Genomic DNA, 21,434 nt, shown 5'->3' on the forward strand with positions numbered 1-21,434 from the left:
TGAAAAGATCCGACGCAGGTCGCATCAAGAGAAAAATATCAGAATTGGTTCACAGCCTTATTTACAGAATGTGGAAATCTTTTTAGGCTCATTTTAGATTCTCGTAGCTCTTAGTCTTGCTGTAGCAGATGTAAATCTGCCTCTGCTGGGGGTGGATCATACAGAGAGCTCCTCTGTGCTCCCTACCGGACCTAACACCTTTCATGCTGGAAAAACACAACACAAAGGAGAAGCCTGGGTTTTATGTTAGACGGTGGGTTATTACAAGCAGGAAAAAGAACTCACTCTGATTCCCCTGGGAGGCTGACCACTCATAAATCATTAAGCAATGAAAGTCTCCTCTCCAAACAGAGGCCTAAAACAAACTCAACACGGAACCCCCACGAGTCTCACATCTTCGCCATCCATCACTGCTCCTTCCTTTTTCCCGGTAGGAATTTTTATGAGGTAAGAAACTTCAACCGCATGAAAATGCAAGACGGTAAAAAATAAGAAAAGGACTTTGATCAGAAAAAGGAACAACTTTGCTTGGCTTAAATATGTACTCGGTAAATAAAATAAAAAAACTTAGGTGCATCCTAAAAGACAGTAATCCCAAACCAGATAAGTCATAACGTACGAGGGGCGTGTTCATATTTATTCTGTCAATTTAAAGGTAATCTATAAAGTTTTCAACTGTTTGTATTGGCTGCAACAGTTACTGTGACATAAATAATAAAATACTTGCTGAAAGGAGTTTTACAATAAACTGTCAAATTAATTCAACTGTTCAAAGAAAATGATCATAATTTGTTTTCCTAACTGTTTTTGAGTAAAAGTAACGTTTGACAGGCTTATTATTTTTGGTCAGGTTGATATTTACCAGACTTTGAATTACAGATGTTTTGTGTTTGTTTTTTTTTTTTATCCAGCCGTTTTATGAAATAAGTGCCAAATGCAATCCACAAGGGTGTGTTTTCATAATGGGTTGATTTCAAAACTAGATATGAGGGACCATGTGGAAGCCTGTCCTTAGCTGTAAATAGGGCAAAGATTGATCAGGTACGAAAACGTATTTTACTTTTTTTAAATTATTATTTTATTTTCATTTGTTTAGCATCAGTGCAAAACAGCTGATGATGCCCACAGATTATATAAAATCTGTAACAACTCTTTCCACACAATCCCACTGCTGCCAACTCCTGAGCTGTCCTAAATGTCGCTTCGTGACGTCACTGTCTAATTTGCATATTTGGTCATGTGATTTCCATATTTGGTCATGTGATGTAGGAGAGAGGAATATCAATGTTAGCGTGAGAAAACCTAAGTTCAGAAACAGTCGTATAAGTGAAATAATCTACCAGTTTTCACCAATATCAAGGAATGATTGACTTAAAACAAGCTTCAGTTTCTTTCCTAAAAGTTGCTTGTATGTTAGTTTGTCTTATTTCAAATGTTTTAATATATTTCTACCAGAAACTAGACACAAATACTTGCTAAGACTTTGTGTTTTTGTAGCGTACAACGCTGGCAATTTCCGGTAAGCTTCACAGCATTGAACTGGCGCATATGTCATGGTTAAATGTCAGCGATTGGGTGAAATTTAAAACTTCAGCAGAGACCACGCCTCCAGGAAGAAATAGCTTCTCAACAGATCCTCTGTACGAAGCAAGTACTGTACAACAAGACATTAAAGTGCTAATGGACATCAGATAAACAATGCTGGTCAGAACTGGAGCAGAAATTACAACGCTGAGTTTTGAACAAGAGACCATTCACCTCTGGTGAATTATGGGCAGACTAGGATAATGGCTGAGCACTTTTAATTCTGTCTGTCATGTCACTGTTCGATTCACCAAATAATCTTCACTGAACTCAAATTTGAGAGGATTTCACCAAACGTAACATCATCTCCTTCCTTCCAACACTCTTCTGCATTACTGATTGTTCTTGTTCTTTTACTTCAGACCATTTTAGTAAAATCACTTTTATTTTTCATTACAACTTTGAAACAACTACCTACTCAAAAAAGGAAAATAATAGCTTTTTACTTCCTGCAGGGTTGCACAGGGAATTGCGCTCATGTGGTTTAAGCGCAATGTAACTTTTCTACACTGCTCAAAAAAATAAAGGGAATACTTAAACAACACAATATAACTCCAAGTAAATCAAACTTCTGTGAAATCAAACTGTCCACTTAGGAAGCAACACTGATTGACCCGACGAGGGTCCCCGTTGTCAATCAGTGTTGCTTCCTAAGTGGACAGTTTGATTTCACAGAAGTTTGATTTACTTGGAGTTATATTGTGTTGTTTAAGTGTTCCCTTTATTTTTTTGAGCAGTATATATTAACACCACCTCTTTTATAAAAACTGTAATGATGGAAACATTGCGTTTCTACTTTGTTCTGCTTAAATAAATGTCAGATTTCGGGTAAAAAAATCTCTTCCTGTTGCACGTTGACACTAAAATCAGGTCAAGCCTGAAGACTGGGATGCTACTGCCCTCTTGTGGAAGTTAAATGAAACGCAATCTTTCATCTTCCATTTAAATTTAATCGCTACTATACTGGGCGGCAAAATGCAAGAAGTACAATGCAGTTTATTCAAAGCGCACACACAGCAGTAACACAAAAAAAGACCGGATAAAATGTATTTAATTTGAGAACAGTAATAACTTTGTGAGGTGATTTCTCACGAACCTTTGGCTGCATCCTCAGTAGAGCAGCAGCTCAGCCAACACCTCTGTTTATTGGCGTTTCTCCGGTGCTGTGTGTACATCGTACATCACACCAGAAACAAAGCTGCACAGCTCTTTTTTGTTCAGAGTTACTCTAATGAGCTCCAGTATATGGTAATAAGGCAGGAAAACTAAAAAAAAGTCAGCTGCCACATTGTTCACTTCACTTGGACCGCAACAAGGATCCACAGCAGAACGGAGGAGAGTTTCTGGAAAGGCTTGTTAAGAAAATTGTGATCACATGTTTTGCTGTGTCGGCTTTTCTTGCACTTTCTTTCTCCTGTCGCGGGGCTGATCAAAAGGCCCGAACACAAACGTGTTCATGTAATACAGGATACACAATAAAAGTACACTTAATAACCTTTTATAGAGTATTATTGAAACCAAATAAGTTGGAAAGCTTTCTGGGATTTGAGCCGCCAAAAAAAAAAAACACCTCATAATAACTGGCATCTATCTGCAAATTGATGTTTTTCCTTTTGGTTGGATGAAAAAAAAACAAAAAAAAACTAATGAACATCTATTGTGCAGCACTTCAGTTTGCTGATGTATGTTTACCATTCTTTCCAGTTTGGCCCAGTTGTGGAAAATACACTCAAGCTGAATCAATTGCAGACAAAGATGGTTTTAGATTTTCTGAGGCGTTCATAACCTAAAAAATAAGTGATTATGTTTTCCAAACAAAGGGGAAGCAGAATTTAGTAACTCGCTTCATCTTGCTTGGATATTTCTGATCAAAGACTAAATTTAAGTACAAAATGTTTCATTCCAACAATCATTTGTGGTGCTATTTAGATCCCAGGCAGATATTAATTTCAGTCTATAACCAGGGACGTCAAACTCATTTCATTTTGGGTCCTATTAAAAATCTGAATGTCCTTAAAGGGCCAGTTGTTCCAGAATGTATCAACAAAACCCATTAAATTGATAAAATATCAATAAACAGCTGTTTGTTTCAGCATTCAATAAATGTTTCTTAAAATATAATAATATTGAACATCTTTTCCATCCAGGATTTTGATTGGAAAGAATTTGTACAATATTTGTGTTAATGTATGATGTTAAATGTGGCTTTTTATTAATCGCCGTATCGATCGCAGATATAACTTGACATCTAGTAAGGCTGAGGCAGCAGTCACTTAAACCCAGTTTTTCACCAATTTTGAGAAAAATTTGCAGTAAAATCAGAAAAAATGTGGAAATCTGTTGATATTGTGTGAATTTTGCAGATTTGTGAAAAACTGGAGGGACTTATTGATGATGTAATTTGGAGTCTAGAGGGCCACATAAAAATCTACGGTGGGCCAGATTTGGCCCTCGAGCCTTCAGTTTGACAACTGTGCTTTAAGCTAAGGGTCCTTTCCCCCCAAAAAACCAGGGGATTTTTTTTTTCATTTTGAACATTTGCATATTTAATATATTAAAACCAAAATATGTGACTAAGAAAGTAGTGAATGAGAAAAAACTTCTCCACACCATGATGTTGCATTTCTATGTTCACTGTGAAAATGATGTGATGACGATGCAAAGTGTTGGTTTTTCACCACAAAAGACAAAAAGTGACACTTTGGTCTCTTCTGATCAGAGAATCTTCTCTGCTGCGTCCACTGGATGTTTAGCTGCGAACTACAAATTTGACTCCTTTCAGAATCAGTTTTCCTGCTTTCCTCTCCATGGACTCCAGATTAGTGCAGAACTGACATCCATCCTCCTGAGTGGAAACGCTTACAATAATGAACATGTTTGTTTTTTTCACAGGGGTGCATAAAAACACCTCATATGGGCAGCAAAGTAACATATTTAATAAATTTAAGATGCACTGAAAAAACAAGACGATTAAAGTGCATCATATTCATCTGAGGCAGGAAGTTTTAAAGCAAGTTATTTCAAAAATATCTAAATTTTATCACTACAAAACCACTTTGCAGCCTCTACAGTTATGTTAGTCAAAATAAAGCCAAAATATATGAAAAATATCAAAAGTGACCTTTTAAAATACATGTGTCAAACACAAAGCCCGGGGGCCAAATCTGGCCCACCATTGACTTTTATGTGGTAAAATAAATCGCAAATATTGCAAAATTCCTTGCAAATATTTTTGGAATTTATGGCAAAAAATTACAGAAAAATTGATTGATCGATATGAAAAACAGTTTATCAATACTTTCTGGTTAAACCAGAAAGTATTGATAACGACATTTGTGAAATACTGAAATAAATTGCTTGCAGGATCTGAAACTCTTTGCTGCTATTCCACATTGTTCTGAATTTTCTCTATTGGTTTCATTTCCACAGGGCTTTTGAAACAGCTTCTTCGTTTGGTTGCCTTCATCTTCCCGCTTTTCTCACACAAAGAAAAGGAGCGAATCGAACCACTAAGACAAAGTGAAATTGATTTTGTTACAGTGAACCCAGGAGCAAATTGAGCTCAGTGCTGGGATTTTTCTATTATTTGGCCCATTAACAAATATCACGGCCCATCATTTGTGTTTCAATCCCTCAAATGTCACGAGTGTCTCAGAGGAATTACTTGATGAGGAAAATGGGCGAATCATCCATGAAGGGGAAAATGATACAACTGTCATGTTTGAAAAATGTCTCCTTCACTCCACACTGGCGTGAAAATAGATTTTACTATTAAGTTTGAGAGAAAAAAAATCTAATTTTTGCCTTTTTGTATCAACAATGATGGATAACAAAACATCCAAGCTACAGAGGCAATAAATAATTTTCTTAAAATTAGGTCGGTTACCTGTGGGATTGTGCAAACTGAACAAGAAACAGACAAAACCAGTCATTTAAAATGCCATTTATGTCACAGACTTTTCAACAATCTAATACAAATTCATACACATACATGTCACCACCTAAAAGCACATTTCTAATGCAAATAACAGTCACCATACAAACAGAAAAGAGAGTTGTTGGCTTGGGAGGGGTTATGGAGAAAATCACATGCTCACAAACATCCGGCACACACACACACACACACACACACGCACACACAGTCAATATGACCCTTTGCAACTACGTCACTTCAAGGCGCCATGACGGACGTCGGAAGTGAGCGACGGGAGTCTTGATGAGCAACTGAAATTGTTTTCCCAAGTTGTTCTTGCCAGTTTATTTATGGCTTCTACTAGTTGGAGTCGAGCTAATTTATCTGAACGTAACTCACCTGGTTGGGGCTCATAGACGGCGGGATTTACAAGAGTTATAAACAGCTAGCTTAGAAACCGACCCATAACTTCTCCCTCCTGACGTGTTGACCAAATTACCGACTTTGTCTGAATTCACACCACATGATTTAAATCACTAGGTCATAAACAGCGTTTCCCCTTAAACCGGAACAGCATTAAAAACGTACAAAAGACGAGATGCTAACCAGTTTTTTCCATACATGCTAGGCTACATGACAATGCAACACCGTTTCCATGGTTACTAACCGTCAGACACGTACTTTCTTACTTCTTACCTTGTAAAAAGTGTTTGCTGTAAATCCGCGGTTACACTGAGGGCTGCCACTCATTATTATTGACAGCTGCAAGTCATTATGATTAACGGCTGCTGCCGTATCCTTCCTCATTAAAAGTCATAAAATAAAATGACAAGTTTGGTTTCTATCCTCCTCTGTTTGTGCAGCCGACCGCGCAGCAACCCCATGACCACTTTTAAGTGAAATCAACTACCAGAAGCGACGTATTGGGTTGCAGGTGTCCGGTTTTATACCGGCTTTACCGGAGCGCATTGGTCGTTCTGACGTCCGTCATGGCGGAGTTCCGGAGAGCGTGACGTCACGTGGAAAGGGTCAATAATAATGAGCCGACATGATTACAGTATTTTGAGAGGTGGCAGTAAAAAAGGGCATGTGGAGGAAGGCGGCTGCTTACAGTGCACAGTAAGAAAACGGGGACGGGTTGCCATTCAGAGTGAAACACGGTTTTTACAGTTGAGCCAACGTAACTCTATATAAATATTCTTCATCCAAAAGTCAGTGCAGTGCCTTCTGCTCAGGCTTAACACCCAGTCTGTGCTAGACCTGGTCCACTAATTACTGCTTCCACTTTACGCACAAATCGTTTTTTTTTTTTTTTTTAAATCTTTGATTTTAAACTCTCTCAGTGGTTTCCGTGTGTTGTTTTTTTTAAATCACCCAGTACCTCAAAAGTCCAGCTGTGAAGTACAAGAGTTTGCCTTTTTTTCTTCTTCTTCTTCTTGTTTTTTAAACCAATTGGACAATAAAAAAAAAAAGCAGATCCACAAATTTACAAATGTCCGTTTTGTTGTTTTCTCCTGAATTCCCTTTTTGTTCAAGAAAAAAAGCGATTTGCAAATGAAGCACTTCTACTGGATTCCCCGGAAGAGACACATGGCAAAGACCATGGCGAAGAGCTGGAGGAGAAACAAAGCAAACAGTCACAAGATGCAATTATTTCAACCAAAATAACCCAGATTAATTCAATTCATCACTAATTAAATCTCAATATTCCTTCTGGAACATACTTTTAGAGGTTTATTTGTGTTTTTGTCTTTCATTGCTGCTTTGACAGAAAAATGATTCTTTGCATTATTTTTGTCCAAAGTTATGAAGAGGTGACTTCAAAAACTACTCAAAGTAGCACATATTATGAAAACAATGCTTTTTACAAGAAAAGGGTGACATGCATTGTATGCAACCCCTAAATAAAAAAATAGTGACACCAATTGTTTATAAAAATCACCTTATTAGTAAATTCAACTAATTGGAAAAAAAAACATTAATAAGATCAAATTTAATGTCCCCAAGTCTTAATATAAGTTCTGTTTATGTGCATGTATGCACAGATATAAGCGTATAAACTTACATGAACCTATATATACATCAATGTACCAGCAAATACAGATTTACTCTCTAACCTAAACATCAGAGCTTAATAACACAAACACAAAAAACCAGAGATAACATTTTATCAGATTTTTTTTTATTTATCAGAGTTGGGTAGTAAATAGCTACATTTTTCTAAGTTCAGGCGACAATCTGTGCTAAAATTGATGTTAAGAGACATTTTCCATCTTATGTTGCATGATGGATTCAAACCCGACTGTAATCAAATATAGTTTTATACTTTTAATACTTTCATTGAGAGATTTTCTCTTTTTCAAACTTTCATTTCTTCCCTTTTTTGAGGGATAATAGTTTTTCTTTTTGTTTTGGATAATGTGTAGTTGGACTGATGATGTTTGTCAATATTTTTTATACTTTTCCATTTTGTTGTGATAGGTAACCATAGCAACAGGGTAGGATTTGATTTCACTTTGGGATCAATAAAGGATTTTTGAATTTTGAAAAATGAACATTATCTGTAAATTACAGCTCTGGAAAAAATGAAGAGAAATCAGTTTCTCTGATTTTTTTCATTGAGTTTCTCTGATTTGACCGTTTATAGGTTTATGTTTGAGTAAAATGAACATTGTTGTTTTATTCTATGAACTACTGACAACATGCCTCTGATATTCCAAGCAAAAATTTAGTATTTATTAGCGGAAAATGAGAAATGGTCAAAATAACGAAAAAGACAAGAGAGCTTTCAGACTTTAAATAATGCAAAGAAAACAAATTCAATATTCATTTGGAAGCAACAATACCAATGTTTAAACTCAATATTTAGTGGAATAACCAGCAGGTTTTCAATGGGCTTCAGTGCAGTGGGCTCTTCTGTATGTCTTCCTGTGAAACTGCACATCACCACAAGATGGCGATCTTTCCACAGCCAGCTGGCTCTCTTCCGTGCCTTAAACTTAAAAGCAGTGATGCGATTCATCCTGATCATTTGGGCAGCAGGAAAAGATGCCCAACATTTCAGAAGTCCCTCCTACCTCGATGGTTAACACCACGATAGCCAGCGCTCCAGCGACGTAGATGTACACCTCGAAGTAGTCGACCACGGCAGAGTAGCACCCCTAAGGAGACACATGTGGACGACATGCTCCGCAGTGAATCAATAGGCTATAAATCTGCACAATTACAGAGATAGTTAAGGCGACATCACGTCTTCAATAGAGCGAGGATTGGAACAAAGGCCCCGCTGAACGAGTGGGAAGCGGGGCCTGCAGCCTTTTAATGAGGGCTCTTTGTGTGAATAAGCAGAGCGAGCCGCACACACACACACACACGCACGCACACACACACACACTGAACATCTCTTTATCACGATGGCATGGAAAACAACAGGTGGAGGGAAAAACCTCCCTATACCTGTCATCACTGTAATTGCATGCAGAGCTCGCTCCTGCACACATGAAATAACAGATTTAGGAGTGAATTCTCACATATTTTTAATTCTCAGCACGCTTTATTTTTATATTCTTAACAGGCTTTATTTTTGAGCGCATATATCCTCCACAAAACCCTCCAATTTAAGCATGTATGCACAGGCTCATCTGTAAGCTGCCATCTGCGTGCTGCACATGACCCACCGTGACACCCAGACTGAACAGCACTAATAAGACATGGCAGAGTCAGGCAGTCCCCGAGTGCATTTATCTACTGCTTTATGCTGTAATTGGGCCTGGAGGGGGTCTAGAACCAGGCTGAGAGGGGAAACGTGGTACCAAAAGTTACCTTGTTGCGGATGACCGTATTGCCGGATAGGCACTGCTCCTGGCTGGAGTAGACCCGCTCTTTGCTCTGAGGAATGCGCTGGCAGCAGGCTTCTGGCACCATGTGATTCTGGTTGTTGAGCCTGAACAGGCTGTCCTTAAAGTCCTCTGGGCTGTTCACTCCACAGCAGTCAAACTGAAAGGGAGAGGAAGAAGTTGCATTTGCCGAGTGCCTATTTGTGCAGTGACCTGCGGTCGGCTGTGTGTGGGCGCCAACCGAGCAGAAATATTGACCTAAATATAAAGGGTTTGTCTTTAAAATAGCCAGCTAGCTCCGAGTCTGTTTCCACGGACTGTCAGAAACGGTGATGAGTGCTGCTCACCGTGGTCATGATGGCGTTCCATGTGGAGGTGAAGACGTCGCTGTTGTTGTAGCCCTGATAATGGCTCTTCAGCTCCTTGGTGAAATACTCTCTGGTCAGCTAGATCAGCAAAAGGAGCAGAGGTCAATCAACGCCATTAAAACCTGAAGCAAGAAGGCATGATGAGACAAAATGAGCTCCATAAACTCCATTCTGAGTTTGATACTGGGGCTTTGGGTGTTTTCACTGTGACTGTCTGGTAGACTATCAAATGGAGACCAAAACTGCAACATTTGTTAAATTTTCAGCTGGAGCATTTCGCTTTCACACAGAACTGATTCAAACGAACTAAACCCTTTAAAAAACCTGTTGCCCTCCTGGCCTGTGGGGGCGCTGCAACAAGAACCACTGAAGGAAAGAACACAAAAATCAATTTCCTTCATCATAAGCATCTGATCTTTCCAAATGTGACCTGAGTCTGAACGCGGTCATCCGGCCTGGCCGCTTGGAGAACCAGAGGCAGGAAGTGGACTATAACTCAGGACATCGACACTCGACAAAATTCACTATTCTGTGTCCTGATACGACCAAGTAGGAAGACAAACAACAACCATGGCGGACTGTAATGAGGATTAAGTTGTTAATGTGCTGGCTCTGGTTAGATAAAAACTTTAAAATCATAAGCTATGCTCCACCGTTAGCATCCGTGTTCACTTCCGCAAACACTGAGCACGCTCTCTGTGACGTTATTGCGCCCTTTACTGCGCATGCGGGACACTTTCAGGTTGTTTGCAGTTTTCACTGGAGACAAACAGGTCACACATGGTTGGAAATTTGAACGACCTCGGCAAAAAAATCGGATTTGACAAAAAATCGGGATTGGCTCAGTTGGGGCTGCAGTGTGAACGTAGCCTTATTCATACCCTGCTTGCATCAGATCCGATTTATGTTTATTAAAATAAACAAATGGTAAAGCAGAAATTCATAAACAGACCGTCAGCATCCGTGTTTACTTCTGCAAACACTGAGCACTTCTTCTTTTTTATGGCGGCTGGCAAAACACTGAGCGCGCTCTGTGTGACGTTACTGCGCCCTCTACTGCGCACGCGGGGCAGTTTCAGGTCGTTTGTAGTGGAGATCGCATACAAGTCGTATATATATTTGGAAGTATGAACAACCGCGTCAAAAAAATAAAATTAAATCTGCATTGGGTTGTTTCAGGCTGCAGTGTGAACAAACTGAGATTTGTAGATTTGTAGGGGAAATCACATCAGAGCTCGATTGTACATTCAGACCTCCCAAAACAAACCTGATCTTCTAGGAAAATGATCAAGAGTTCGATTACAGCGGACCAAACAGGAGCTTTGTGCTTTTCACCAACACTTCTACACAAGATGAGGCTCTTTTCTTTTTCTGTCTGTGTGTGAGTCGTTAAAGGGCCGGTGCTGCAGAGGGTAGAAATCAGCCCACCTCTGTTGCAGCCCTGACATGCCAAGTCACAGCTGATTATGTTCAGCGAGAGCCGACTTGCTCTGCGGGTGGAAGAAGTGGGGCAGTTATGACGTTTGATTTGTGTGACCAGCCAGCAGCAGGATCTCAAACCAAAATAAGAAATTTCATCAAGAAAACCAAAGAAGATTTATAATTCAAATTTGAAGAATTTTATTGGTCACACTGAATCCGTCCACCATGACCGTTGTTTTTTTTTTAGATGTTGACAGGGAGACGTCCATCACGGATTTATGAGCAGAGCTGACATTGATGCCGCACCAAACCTCCCGTTTCCCCCAAACTGCCAGCATCGTTTCTAAAAAGCTTCACAGCTGTGCAGGAAATTTCTGTCTCCACTCTGGATCTGTGAATTGTCAGTAGGAGCTTCGCAGCTTTATGATGGAAAAGTTTGAGAAAGAAAGAGGATTAAGGCTTTTCAACCAAAAAATATCCAGGTGAGGCTGGAATTAAAACCAGGAGGAGAAACAACTCGTTTCCAGCAGCAGCTGCATTTTTATTACAGATGTGCGTAAAATTTTGTTGATATTCCGCTAATGTAAAAAAAAAAAACATTTTGCAATTGTGATATTTCCATTAAATAAGAAACACAAATAAAGTTACAGGTGATTAAGTTTGTTCAAGCGATATGTTGTTAAGAAAGATTCCGTGTTTTGTTTTACAGTGTTTACCACTACACTGTAAAACATTTACAGGTGGTTTAAGTTGAAAATGCTGTTGGTCTGTCTGGTTTTCTTCTAAAAGCTCCAGAATCCTGTTGGACAGGACATCATAACGAACTCTTTCATTTTAAAGTTAAAATCTGTGGCTACATACAGTAACAGTCCTTCATTCATTTAAAACCTGCAGGTTGAGCTGGAAGAACAACACCAGGATCATTTAGAGCAGTGGTTCTTAACCTTTTTTGAGGTACCGAACCCCCCAGTTGCATATGCGCATTCACCAAACCTTTCTTATTCCACCCCCTCTCCCCCCCGACACACAAAATACTTTGTGGTATTCTGATTTAGTAATGTAATTATATTAGCTGTATTACCACCCCCACACCACTGGAGGCAGTACAAACCCCGAAAAGATGCGACTAAGGAGCAGATTTAGACTATAGAATTTGGTAAAAACGGTAAGTTTTGCTGAAGTAATTAAAGACAAAAGTTCAAATCCATGCTGAGAGTAGAGCTCCTTCAATCAGGGCTCCTCCGCAGCTCTGATTGGTTAAGCAATGTAACGTGATCCTCTGCATCAAGTGATAGCGAAGCGGCGCGCCATCACGATTTTACACAAGTGTGTCTTTATCTCCGCAGCAGAGGCTCCGCCGAACCCCTGAGACCGACTCACCGAACCCCTGGGGTTGGATAGAACCCAGGTTAAGAACCACTGGTTTAGAGAATGTAGATGTACAGTCATAGATGCGTCTCTCTGCCAGCTGGTGCAGCAGACGATTAAACGCTCTGCTGTTGGCTGCTGACACCAGCGGCACCAACTGGTAATTTAGCTAAAAACTGTTATTTCCTAACACAGGATTTTCTTTTGTCACAGAGTGAAATTAAAGGTTGCATTTCCCAGATAACACTGAAATGAAATCACTGAATTCAAAGTGTATTTCAGTTTATGGACTTATTTATATTAATCTCACTTAATTCATTTGGTTTAGTAATGGGAACTTCTTTAGCTTTAAGGAACTTTTTACTTGAAACAACTGAGGTCAGTGACAGGTTCGCATGTCTGACCAACTCAATTTATTAGGTTTTGATAACTAAATTCATTAACTGTGTTTAATAAGTGTGTGATATATTTAAGTCACTCTTACTCAAATCATTCATTCTTTTCTAATAAATAATTCAAATCTCTTTGACTTAATTCTACAAACTTTTACGTTGTTCTAAACTAAAAAAAAAACTAAAATATTACATCGTGGTTAAAATGCAGCTAGAATTTAAATTATTTTAAATGTATGTTTTAACATTTTATTTTCAAAAATCCTGCACACTGAAAAGAATCAATAAAATATAATCAACTTAACTGAATTACAAGTTACCAATTGAAGCAATTCAATTAAGTTGATCCAACTAATTTCTTTTTTCAGTGTAGGACGAAGAACACTTCTTCTTTTGACGCCATTTGTTTGAACTAGGCCTGATATCAGCGTGGAAGCTGTGAAAATCCCCCTAAGAAAGATGTGAGGAGTCTAATAAAGAAGTAAAAATGATGCAAGTTGGTGCAACATCAGCTGGGAACAAAAAACATTTAATGGAGGAAAGTGAGTTATTCGACAAATCGTTACTCTGCTTTGTCCCAGAGAGCCGATGGACTCGGCATCAAAGGTAACAAAATATCCCTGGTTTAGAGACGAAAAAGGAATCCAGGGATTGAAACGGCAATTTCTCTCTCTCTCTGAGTAATCAGAATGCAGAAATGGTTCAAAGTCAAAAAGAAGCAAGAAGAGCTTCGACTTCAGGCCCGTTTGGACTCGTGATTGAAGATAATAAGTTCCCTAAAGCGACTTACGTGTTCCCGGAAAATGAAGGCGAGGATGGCAGCGGCCAGCTCTGCCAGGAAGATGAGCAGGATGAGCATGAAGAACTGCAATAAAGTTAAATAACACAAAACCAGATAGTGTGAAAATTACAAGCTAGGTGAGTCAGGAAAACTGCACTCCAGGTTCTGGTAAAAAAACAAACAAATTACACGCCGTCTGTGAACCTCTGAAGTCATCGTTAAAACATCACGACGTACGAAAGCGCACAGATGGTTTCGCTTTTGGTCGTTTCAAACCCCAAAAATAGTGAAAAAAGAAAACAGAGCTGCACAGGTTGGGATGAACTCACGAAGAGAAGCAGACACTTGTTCTCCCGAATGGCTCCGCAGCAGCCCAGGAAGCCCAGCAGGAACAGCATGCCTCCCATCCCCAGGATGATGTAGACGCCGGTGAACAGCAGGGGGTTGGCCGCTACAATTTCCCTGAACCCAGTGGGGTCCACCAGCACCCACACGCCCACGCCCAGCAGGAACGAGCCGCCCAGCTGCAGAGGACCAGGAAAGAGGTCACAGAGGTCACTTCATTAAAAAAAACAAACATTCAAAACAAAATATTAGGCCTGGGCTGGTTACTGAGGTCAAAGGTGATCTATTACGGTTCACTGAACAAATTAGGGTAGGTCTATGGCGTAGGAGTCAAACTCGAGGCGCGGGGAGCCAAATCTGGTCCGCCGTAATTTTTTATGTGGCCCTCTAAACTCTAAATGACATCAATAAGTCCCTCCACAAAATTCACACAAAAACACCATTTTTTTTCTGATTTTATTGACATTTTTTCTCAAAATTGGTCAAAAACTTTGGGTTTAAGTGACTGCTGCTTATGCCTTACCTGAGGTCAAATTACAGTCTGTGATCGATACGGCGATGAATAAAAAGTCACATTTTACATCATAAATTAGCGCAAATATCGTAAAAATTCCTTACAAATATTTCTAAATTAGCACCACAAAATCTGTGATTTTGATTGCAAAAAAAAACAACACAAAAACAATCAAAATCCTGGCTGGACTGATCCATGTGAAAAGATGTTCAATATTATTTTACTTTAAGAAACACTTATTGAATGCTGAAACAGCTATTTACTGATATTTAACAGTTTACTTGGTTTTATCGATACATTCTGGCACAACCGGCCCTTTAACAACATTTAGATTTTTGATACGACCCAAAATGAAGATGAGTTTGACACCCCTGGGTTTTGGGCTTAAAAAACATGTTCATTACATATTTGGCACAAAATCTTGTGTGATAAGATTTCAGTCTGCTCAGTTCTGGCTATTTTTCCTTTCAGAACGAGCTGCTTTAGGCCGTCTTGTCACTTTGAATCCAAACTCAACGTTTGCATTCGCAAGTGAAAATGGCTGCAAACAGGGGAGCATTTATACAACAGTATATCTTTGAAAAGCAGAAGTGGAACCTCCTGCACAATCAACAAGAATGCAGCGAGTTGTTTCTGAGCAGAAACTCAACGACCAAACACTTGTCTTTTCCAGCAGCCATTGTAGAGCGGTAACAACCAGTTCAGTTTATTTATATTGTAGCAGTTAATCATTCAGAGTAGTTATAAACTTTCTATGTAAGGAAACCCAACAGATTGTACCGAGTCACCGACTTACAGCTCAGTAATATAAATGACTTCCAGAGCAAATTAAGAGTTCAGGGTAAAAGAGCAAAGGTTTAGTTTCTCCAGTCACAATGGCTTAGAGGGGGGAAGTGTAGAGATATCAGCCCTGCTTCAAAACCCCCCAACCTGCTAAAGCTCCCATCCTCCACCGCCCTCCGCCTCTTCAAAATCCCATCCACCTCCACCACAGGCTAACCACTCATGTGATTAAGAAAAGCAGATACTGAGGTGGGGGAAAGATCGCAGCCTCCAACATTTCTACTGCAACCCTCTTCTTCCTGCAGCATGTAATGAAACCTGGCTGTTTCATTACAGTTTAGTTTTATTTCGGTCTGCCTCTTCGTTTGTCTAATTCAGTTGGTTTCAGTTTTTATTAGCCGTCATTAACTAAATGTTTAGTGTCAGTTTAGTTTTTATTGGTTATAGTAGTAGTTTGGTAAAGTTTTGGTGCAGAATTAAAAAGATAAAAGTATTGTTTTGTGATTATGTGATTGGCTAAAGCTCATCAGAAGATCCCGTTTTTAAAAAAAAAAGTATTAAATTATTGTTGATCGACCAACTGGCTCCGGCGTTTTATGACAACTTCTGCTGTCGCCTTTTTGCGAAGGGAGGATTATGGAGCATCGTAATTTAACAGCTGATGTAAACTGGTTGACTGAGAAAAAATGAATAAATTTCACATTCTGATGAAATAACGGCACCAGACAAAATGTAACGTTTCAATCGTTCACTGTGTTTCTATGGCTTCTTCTGATGAGAAGCACTTTGAACTGCCTTGTTGATGAAATATGCCACACAAATAAACCTGATTGATTGGCTGATTGATTCCACATCAGATAAACTCATCATATAGTCCAGTTAGTTATAGTTTCTTCCCATTATTTATTTCCGTTAACAAAACATGTTTCCTCGATTTCAGTTTTTGTAATTCTGTTTGATTTAGTTAACTAAAACAACCTTGCTTAGCTCAAATAAACTAGGGAATTATGGAAACTGGGAGTCATTTTCAAAGCTTTGGAGGTAAAAAAAAATAAAACAAAATAAAAAAAAAGAAACAGAAAACATCCCCCTTCTCTGCTCTACTGGCTGCGTTATCGCCTCAGCCTTGAACAATCGCATGTGAGTGGAGTCTCTAAATGGTTGGGATGCGCCTAATAAAGCAGGAAAAGACACAAACCTTCCCCACTCTGACCCTCCCTCCCCCCACGGCTAACGGGATTACCCCTGATTGTCTTATCAAGTCTGATAAACTCAGGTGTCAGTCACCAGCTCCGTTTGGCACAGTGAGCCTCAGATGTGTGTCAGCACACTAAAATTTAATCAAAAGAGAATTTGATAGAATCAAGATTGCCTCGTCTAATGAAATGCAGATGCGGCTCCATTAGTCAGAGGCCCATCTTAAATCATTAACTTCAGAGGTAGCCATTTGAGAAAGAGATGAAAAGTACTTACAAAGATGAGAAAATTGAAGACAAACATGAGGTACTTGATGCAGCTGAGGCAGTCGCCCTCCATGGTCGTCCCCCGAGCTGAAGCCTCCCCCTGACCCTGCAGGGAAAAGCAGAAAACGCCGCGCATCAATCCTCCATACGGACGGTTAGTGGGCCGACGGCGCTCCGCTTGGACCTGTTCGCGTTTTCATGAGTCAAACAAAACACCAAACGCCAACAAATAAGACTGCACTGTAAAACACTGGAGCCGCAGTTAGTTGTGTCTACCATCTTTTACTCTTTTAGTCAGATAAATTTATCCAGTTTTAGATTTTGAACCTAAATGTGAGTTTGTGAAAGATAAACTTACAGCAGCAGTAAGTTGTGTTAACTTTTTATTCATTTAGTCAAACCTCCAAGAGTTGAATCAACTGAGTTTTTAGGTTTGCACTTAAAAACTGAAAGTAGAGAAAGACAGGAGTGGGAGCTATTTCCCAGAATGCTTAGCGGCATGTTTCTGTCTCCTGAGGTGGAAGTGCGTTACGTTGATCTGACTCTGGTGTTTTATTAAATGTTCATTTTAATGCAATTCTCAGTTAGCAAAGCTTGAGGATAATGTCCTGATCACTAAATGTTTCTGAGCTGAATTCATTGGGATGTTTAATAAAATTCATCATCAGATCAGAAATTCTGTTCAAACAAGAATTTAAATTATTCTAAAGTAAAATAAGTATTTATTTTAACTTGATATTGTGAGTAAAATAATAGAGAAATGTGGCTCTTTATTTTTATTTCTAGCAAATTGTGAAATAATATTCGATTTAAATTGCAGCATTAAGTTAAAACTCACAATTCAAGATTAATGAAGTTAAAAAACAATGTTTAGACAACTTGTCTCTTGTTGTTAAATCAACTTCATGAACTTTAATTTCTGAGTTAAAACCAAAACTATTTTCTCGTGACTTAAATTACACTTTCAAGGCAGCAGGTGGACTTTCATTTTCAAGTTAAACCACCTATAAATGTTTTACAGTGCGTTAGCTGGTTTGCTTTAAATTCAGGTCCTTCTTTGCCAGATTTAATCTCCAAACGTTCTCTAAAGAAATTAAACTCTTTGGCAATGTCATGATTCTTATCTTTTCCAAGAATATAAAAGTGAATTAAGCGTTACAATTTATTTCAGTCAGATGACCGGCTTCCCTATCAGCTCTTGACATGTGGCGTTCCTCTGGTCTGTTGCTGACTGTTTTAAGGACGTAATTCCTGACCGAGTCTCCTTGTGCATTAACCCAAAGGGGACGGCCTTTACTTCAGAGCATCTTTTGTTAATGTAATGAAAGGCAGAAGCTCCTGTGCGCCCGTCAGCTAACCCTCTACCTGACACAAACACACTTTACTTGATGAAGGTCCTTCCTCAAAGCACTCCCAGATAATGAAGAGCCCCTCTGGTGCATTAAGGGACGACATGGCCATGTCTGTATCCCTAACCCTGCACATAAAGTCAGCCACCAACTTCCTACAACAGAGGAACTACTTCAAATTTCTTAGAACGGAGAATAATGTTATGATCGAAAAATTCAATTCACATTCATTGCAAAAGTACAAAACCTTACCAAGTAATTTTGGTTTAGTTTCTAGTACAAATATCCAGTGAGACAAAACAAATTTAAAAGTAACTTATTAGATATGTGAGCTTGTAATAAGTCAATAATTCCTCAATATTGATGAAAAAGCTCCTGTTCTATTGGCAGATAAATTCACTTACAGCGTGGAAAAATGATTTGCTAAAGGAACTAGAATGTTTTTAATCAATATTAAGGAATTACTGACAAGATCCTATATCCTTTGTTGAAACGTTATTTGTAAGTTAATTTTGTCTTATTTCATGTGTCGTAAAATATTTGCACTAGAAACCAAAATTTCTTGGTAAGATTTTGTAATTTTGCACAGTCTGGAAGCTGTAAGCTTGTTTCTTTTTTATTTTCAGGCAGTAACAAATTTTAAAAAGATGGACATTTAGTCATTAACCCTCCTTAATTTGTACTGAAAAGGTGTAGAAGTGTTCAAATTTGCAATAATCTTATCATATTCATAGAATTTCTACATCTTAACCAACCATGTTGATATTTTGGACAGTTTTAAATATTATTGAAGTAATTTACATTTTAATCATGCACACCAGTTTGAAGATGTTAGTTCAGTTAACCGCTATTCTAATTAATCGTTTTCTTGTTCCCAGAGGAGAATGATGAAGCTGATATGTTCCTACGGGTTGCAATAGGAGCCAAAAAGTCAAGTTGTTGAAAGTAAGAACCATCATAGATGAGGTTGAGAAAATTTCTTGTGCTGGAGCAGAAACTGGTTTGTATTCTGGCTCAACTACTTTAGCAACAGCGCCACTTACAGGTTTGGGGGAGTAAAAACAGCATTTGGGTCCATCCTGTATGGAAATAATTTCTGGAATCAGTCCCTCGTTGATGTGGATGATTTTTCAACCGACAAGCTGCTTTACAAAAACAAATAAATACATGAATAAGTAATGAGTAAGTTGTTGCTGGGGAAATTGCAGATTTTAGTTTTGATTGTCATGAAATAATGTTAAACATCATCTTGCTTCTTCAATTTAAGACATTTGTTCCCGTAAAGTGGCTAATTTTGTAATATAACTGATGCTACAACAGAACCGCTAACTTTGGTTGTCAGGGAAAAGTTTATGTTACATCCTGTTACAATATATTTATGAAGTACATTTCAGCAATGCTCTGTGCTTTAATTAAAAAAAACTTTCTATTTAGTTTCTTTAAAAATAGGAGGAACAACTAGATGGGTAAAAATGATCTTTATAAATAAAAATCAACCAAGTTTATTTAGTTCACTAATTCAGTTTTATACTATACTACCAGAACACACCTGGTATTGTTAGTCATAAATCTGTAAGCTTCTTTTACAGCTTAGTCTTACCAACATGAGCTAAATGAGTTTGTCTTGCTGAAATAAACAAATCTTAATTGAAGTGATTGTTGTCCGAACAGTTTGCTTCAAGCCCTGCATGTGTCAGTCAGCGTTAATTACGTCTTCACGTCTGAGTGGGTTTCACACCGCGTCTGCACTAATGCTCCCGTCCCGCCCCAACCAACATCACAGGCGCTGCCTTTTGATCTGCTGCTGCTGTTCGTCCATCTGCAATTAAGCCTACGAAAAGCAGCATCCATGAATTTCACATTTGGTTCACACAAAACGGCGTTCAAATGAAAACGGTCTCTGCAGGTTGGTTATAAAAGTTTATTTTATTTGGTCAGCATCCCTACATGTGAAAAACTTTTTTGTGGTTACTTGTGTTGAGTTAATTTGTACGGAGTCCCTCAGGAGTCAAGGGAAAAATCTTTATTTTGCGTTACCTCGCCAAAGTATGGAGGACCAAAACTGACATGATTAAAAATAAAAGCAGAAATCCATATTTTTTTTTCTTCTTTCTTAAACATGTTTTTATCAAGAAATGTATACCTTTTGTTTTGTCTTTTCCTTATACAAGCGATTGTCCTTTTGTCATTGCCTCATCTCTCTTATTTTTCCTTCTTCATGGTGTGAAAATAACAATCAAAGAATGCTCAAATGCAAATGAGGGGCCGTGCTGTCAGGTTTCAGCTGCAGCCTATTGGTTGGTTAGCATCACACTTTACTTTGCTGCAACAAAAATGGCAGCTAAGTGGATGGAAAGTCCATGTTTGGCCCGTTTTGCTTTTGCACAGAGGTTTGTAGTGCATTTCTATTTTAAAGAAAAAGATATAAAACTACAGGTATCTCACAAACTACATATCAATATACATGGGAAAACCTTATGAAAACCTTATATTTAAGCATTAAGTACAATGGAAAAGACGTTCAGTATTAAATTATGCCGCTTGACCTGATCAGTGCATTACTACGAGAGAACGCAAAAGAAAAAACAAATCCTCCTTGTCCCCTATGATGCTCCATAAATTTGCAACAACCTCCAGCCACCACTAGGGGTAGTGTTAGCTTCCAGTTTCTGAGCTGATATTTGGAGTTAAATATATTGTACGAAAATATAAATTACCGTATTTTCCGCACTATAAGGCACACTGGATTATAAAGCGCATAGAATAGACGGTGCAGTTACGGTTGCCACCGTATTGAATCGATATGGGATATGATTTGTTCCGTTCTCTACAAATATGGATGTGTAATAATAAAGAATTGGTCCCCAAGTACTTTATATAGTAGTCTGCGCCAGTCGTTGTTTCAGTCACGGTGTTGGTGTTGCGATATTGTGCCCAACTGCTTTCTGGGTAACACAGACCAACCGACACGCTGCCGCCGCAGACTCTGTCTCTCTTCCCCCTGGCTTTAAATGTATAGGGGCTGGTCCCTTGGTAACCCTAGTCGAAGCATCCCGGATGAATATGTAAAGCCACTTTGTTGACATAAAGAATGTCAACAAAACAGACCGACTCCGGTCGGCGAGGAGAGACTTCCGCGCCTGGGCCGGACGATGGTTACCCTTCTCCGTTCGCGCACAGCATGTTGGTGGAGAACCTGGTGCTAAATGACCTGCAGACGACCTGATTATCAGGTCGGTAGGTAGATAGGTCAGTCAAACTTTATTAACAAACCAGTGTTCTGACAACTATACCAGCATGCACCGCGCTTCTTCTT

General features: G+C 38.9%; 1 protein-coding gene across 2 annotated transcripts in view; it reads right to left on the bottom strand.

Annotated features, from left to right (window-relative positions):
• Positions 1-5,512: 5,512 nt before the first annotated feature.
• Positions 5,513-21,434, bottom strand: part of tspan18b (tetraspanin 18b) — a 62,686-nt gene continuing 46,764 nt past the window's right edge. For both annotated transcript variants that reach the window (XM_008411942.3, XM_081608281.1), the window contains exons 3-9: positions 16,780-16,875; positions 13,994-14,188; positions 13,674-13,748; positions 9,681-9,779; positions 9,320-9,493; positions 8,575-8,658; positions 5,513-7,110 (exon numbers count right to left, since the gene is read on the bottom strand). In XM_008411942.3, the coding sequence (XP_008410164.1) occupies positions 7,063-7,110; positions 8,575-8,658; positions 9,320-9,493; positions 9,681-9,779; positions 13,674-13,748; positions 13,994-14,188; positions 16,780-16,875 (771 nt within the window). In that variant the 3' untranslated portion in view covers positions 5,513-7,062. The remainder of the gene's footprint in view (positions 7,111-8,574; positions 8,659-9,319; positions 9,494-9,680; positions 9,780-13,673; positions 13,749-13,993; positions 14,189-16,779; positions 16,876-21,434) is intronic.

Source organism: Poecilia reticulata, chromosome 6 (assembly GCF_904066995.2).
Source record: "Poecilia reticulata chromosome 6, P_reticulata-male-v2, whole genome shotgun sequence".
NCBI classification, from domain to species: domain Eukaryota; kingdom Metazoa; phylum Chordata; class Actinopteri; order Cyprinodontiformes; family Poeciliidae; genus Poecilia; species Poecilia reticulata.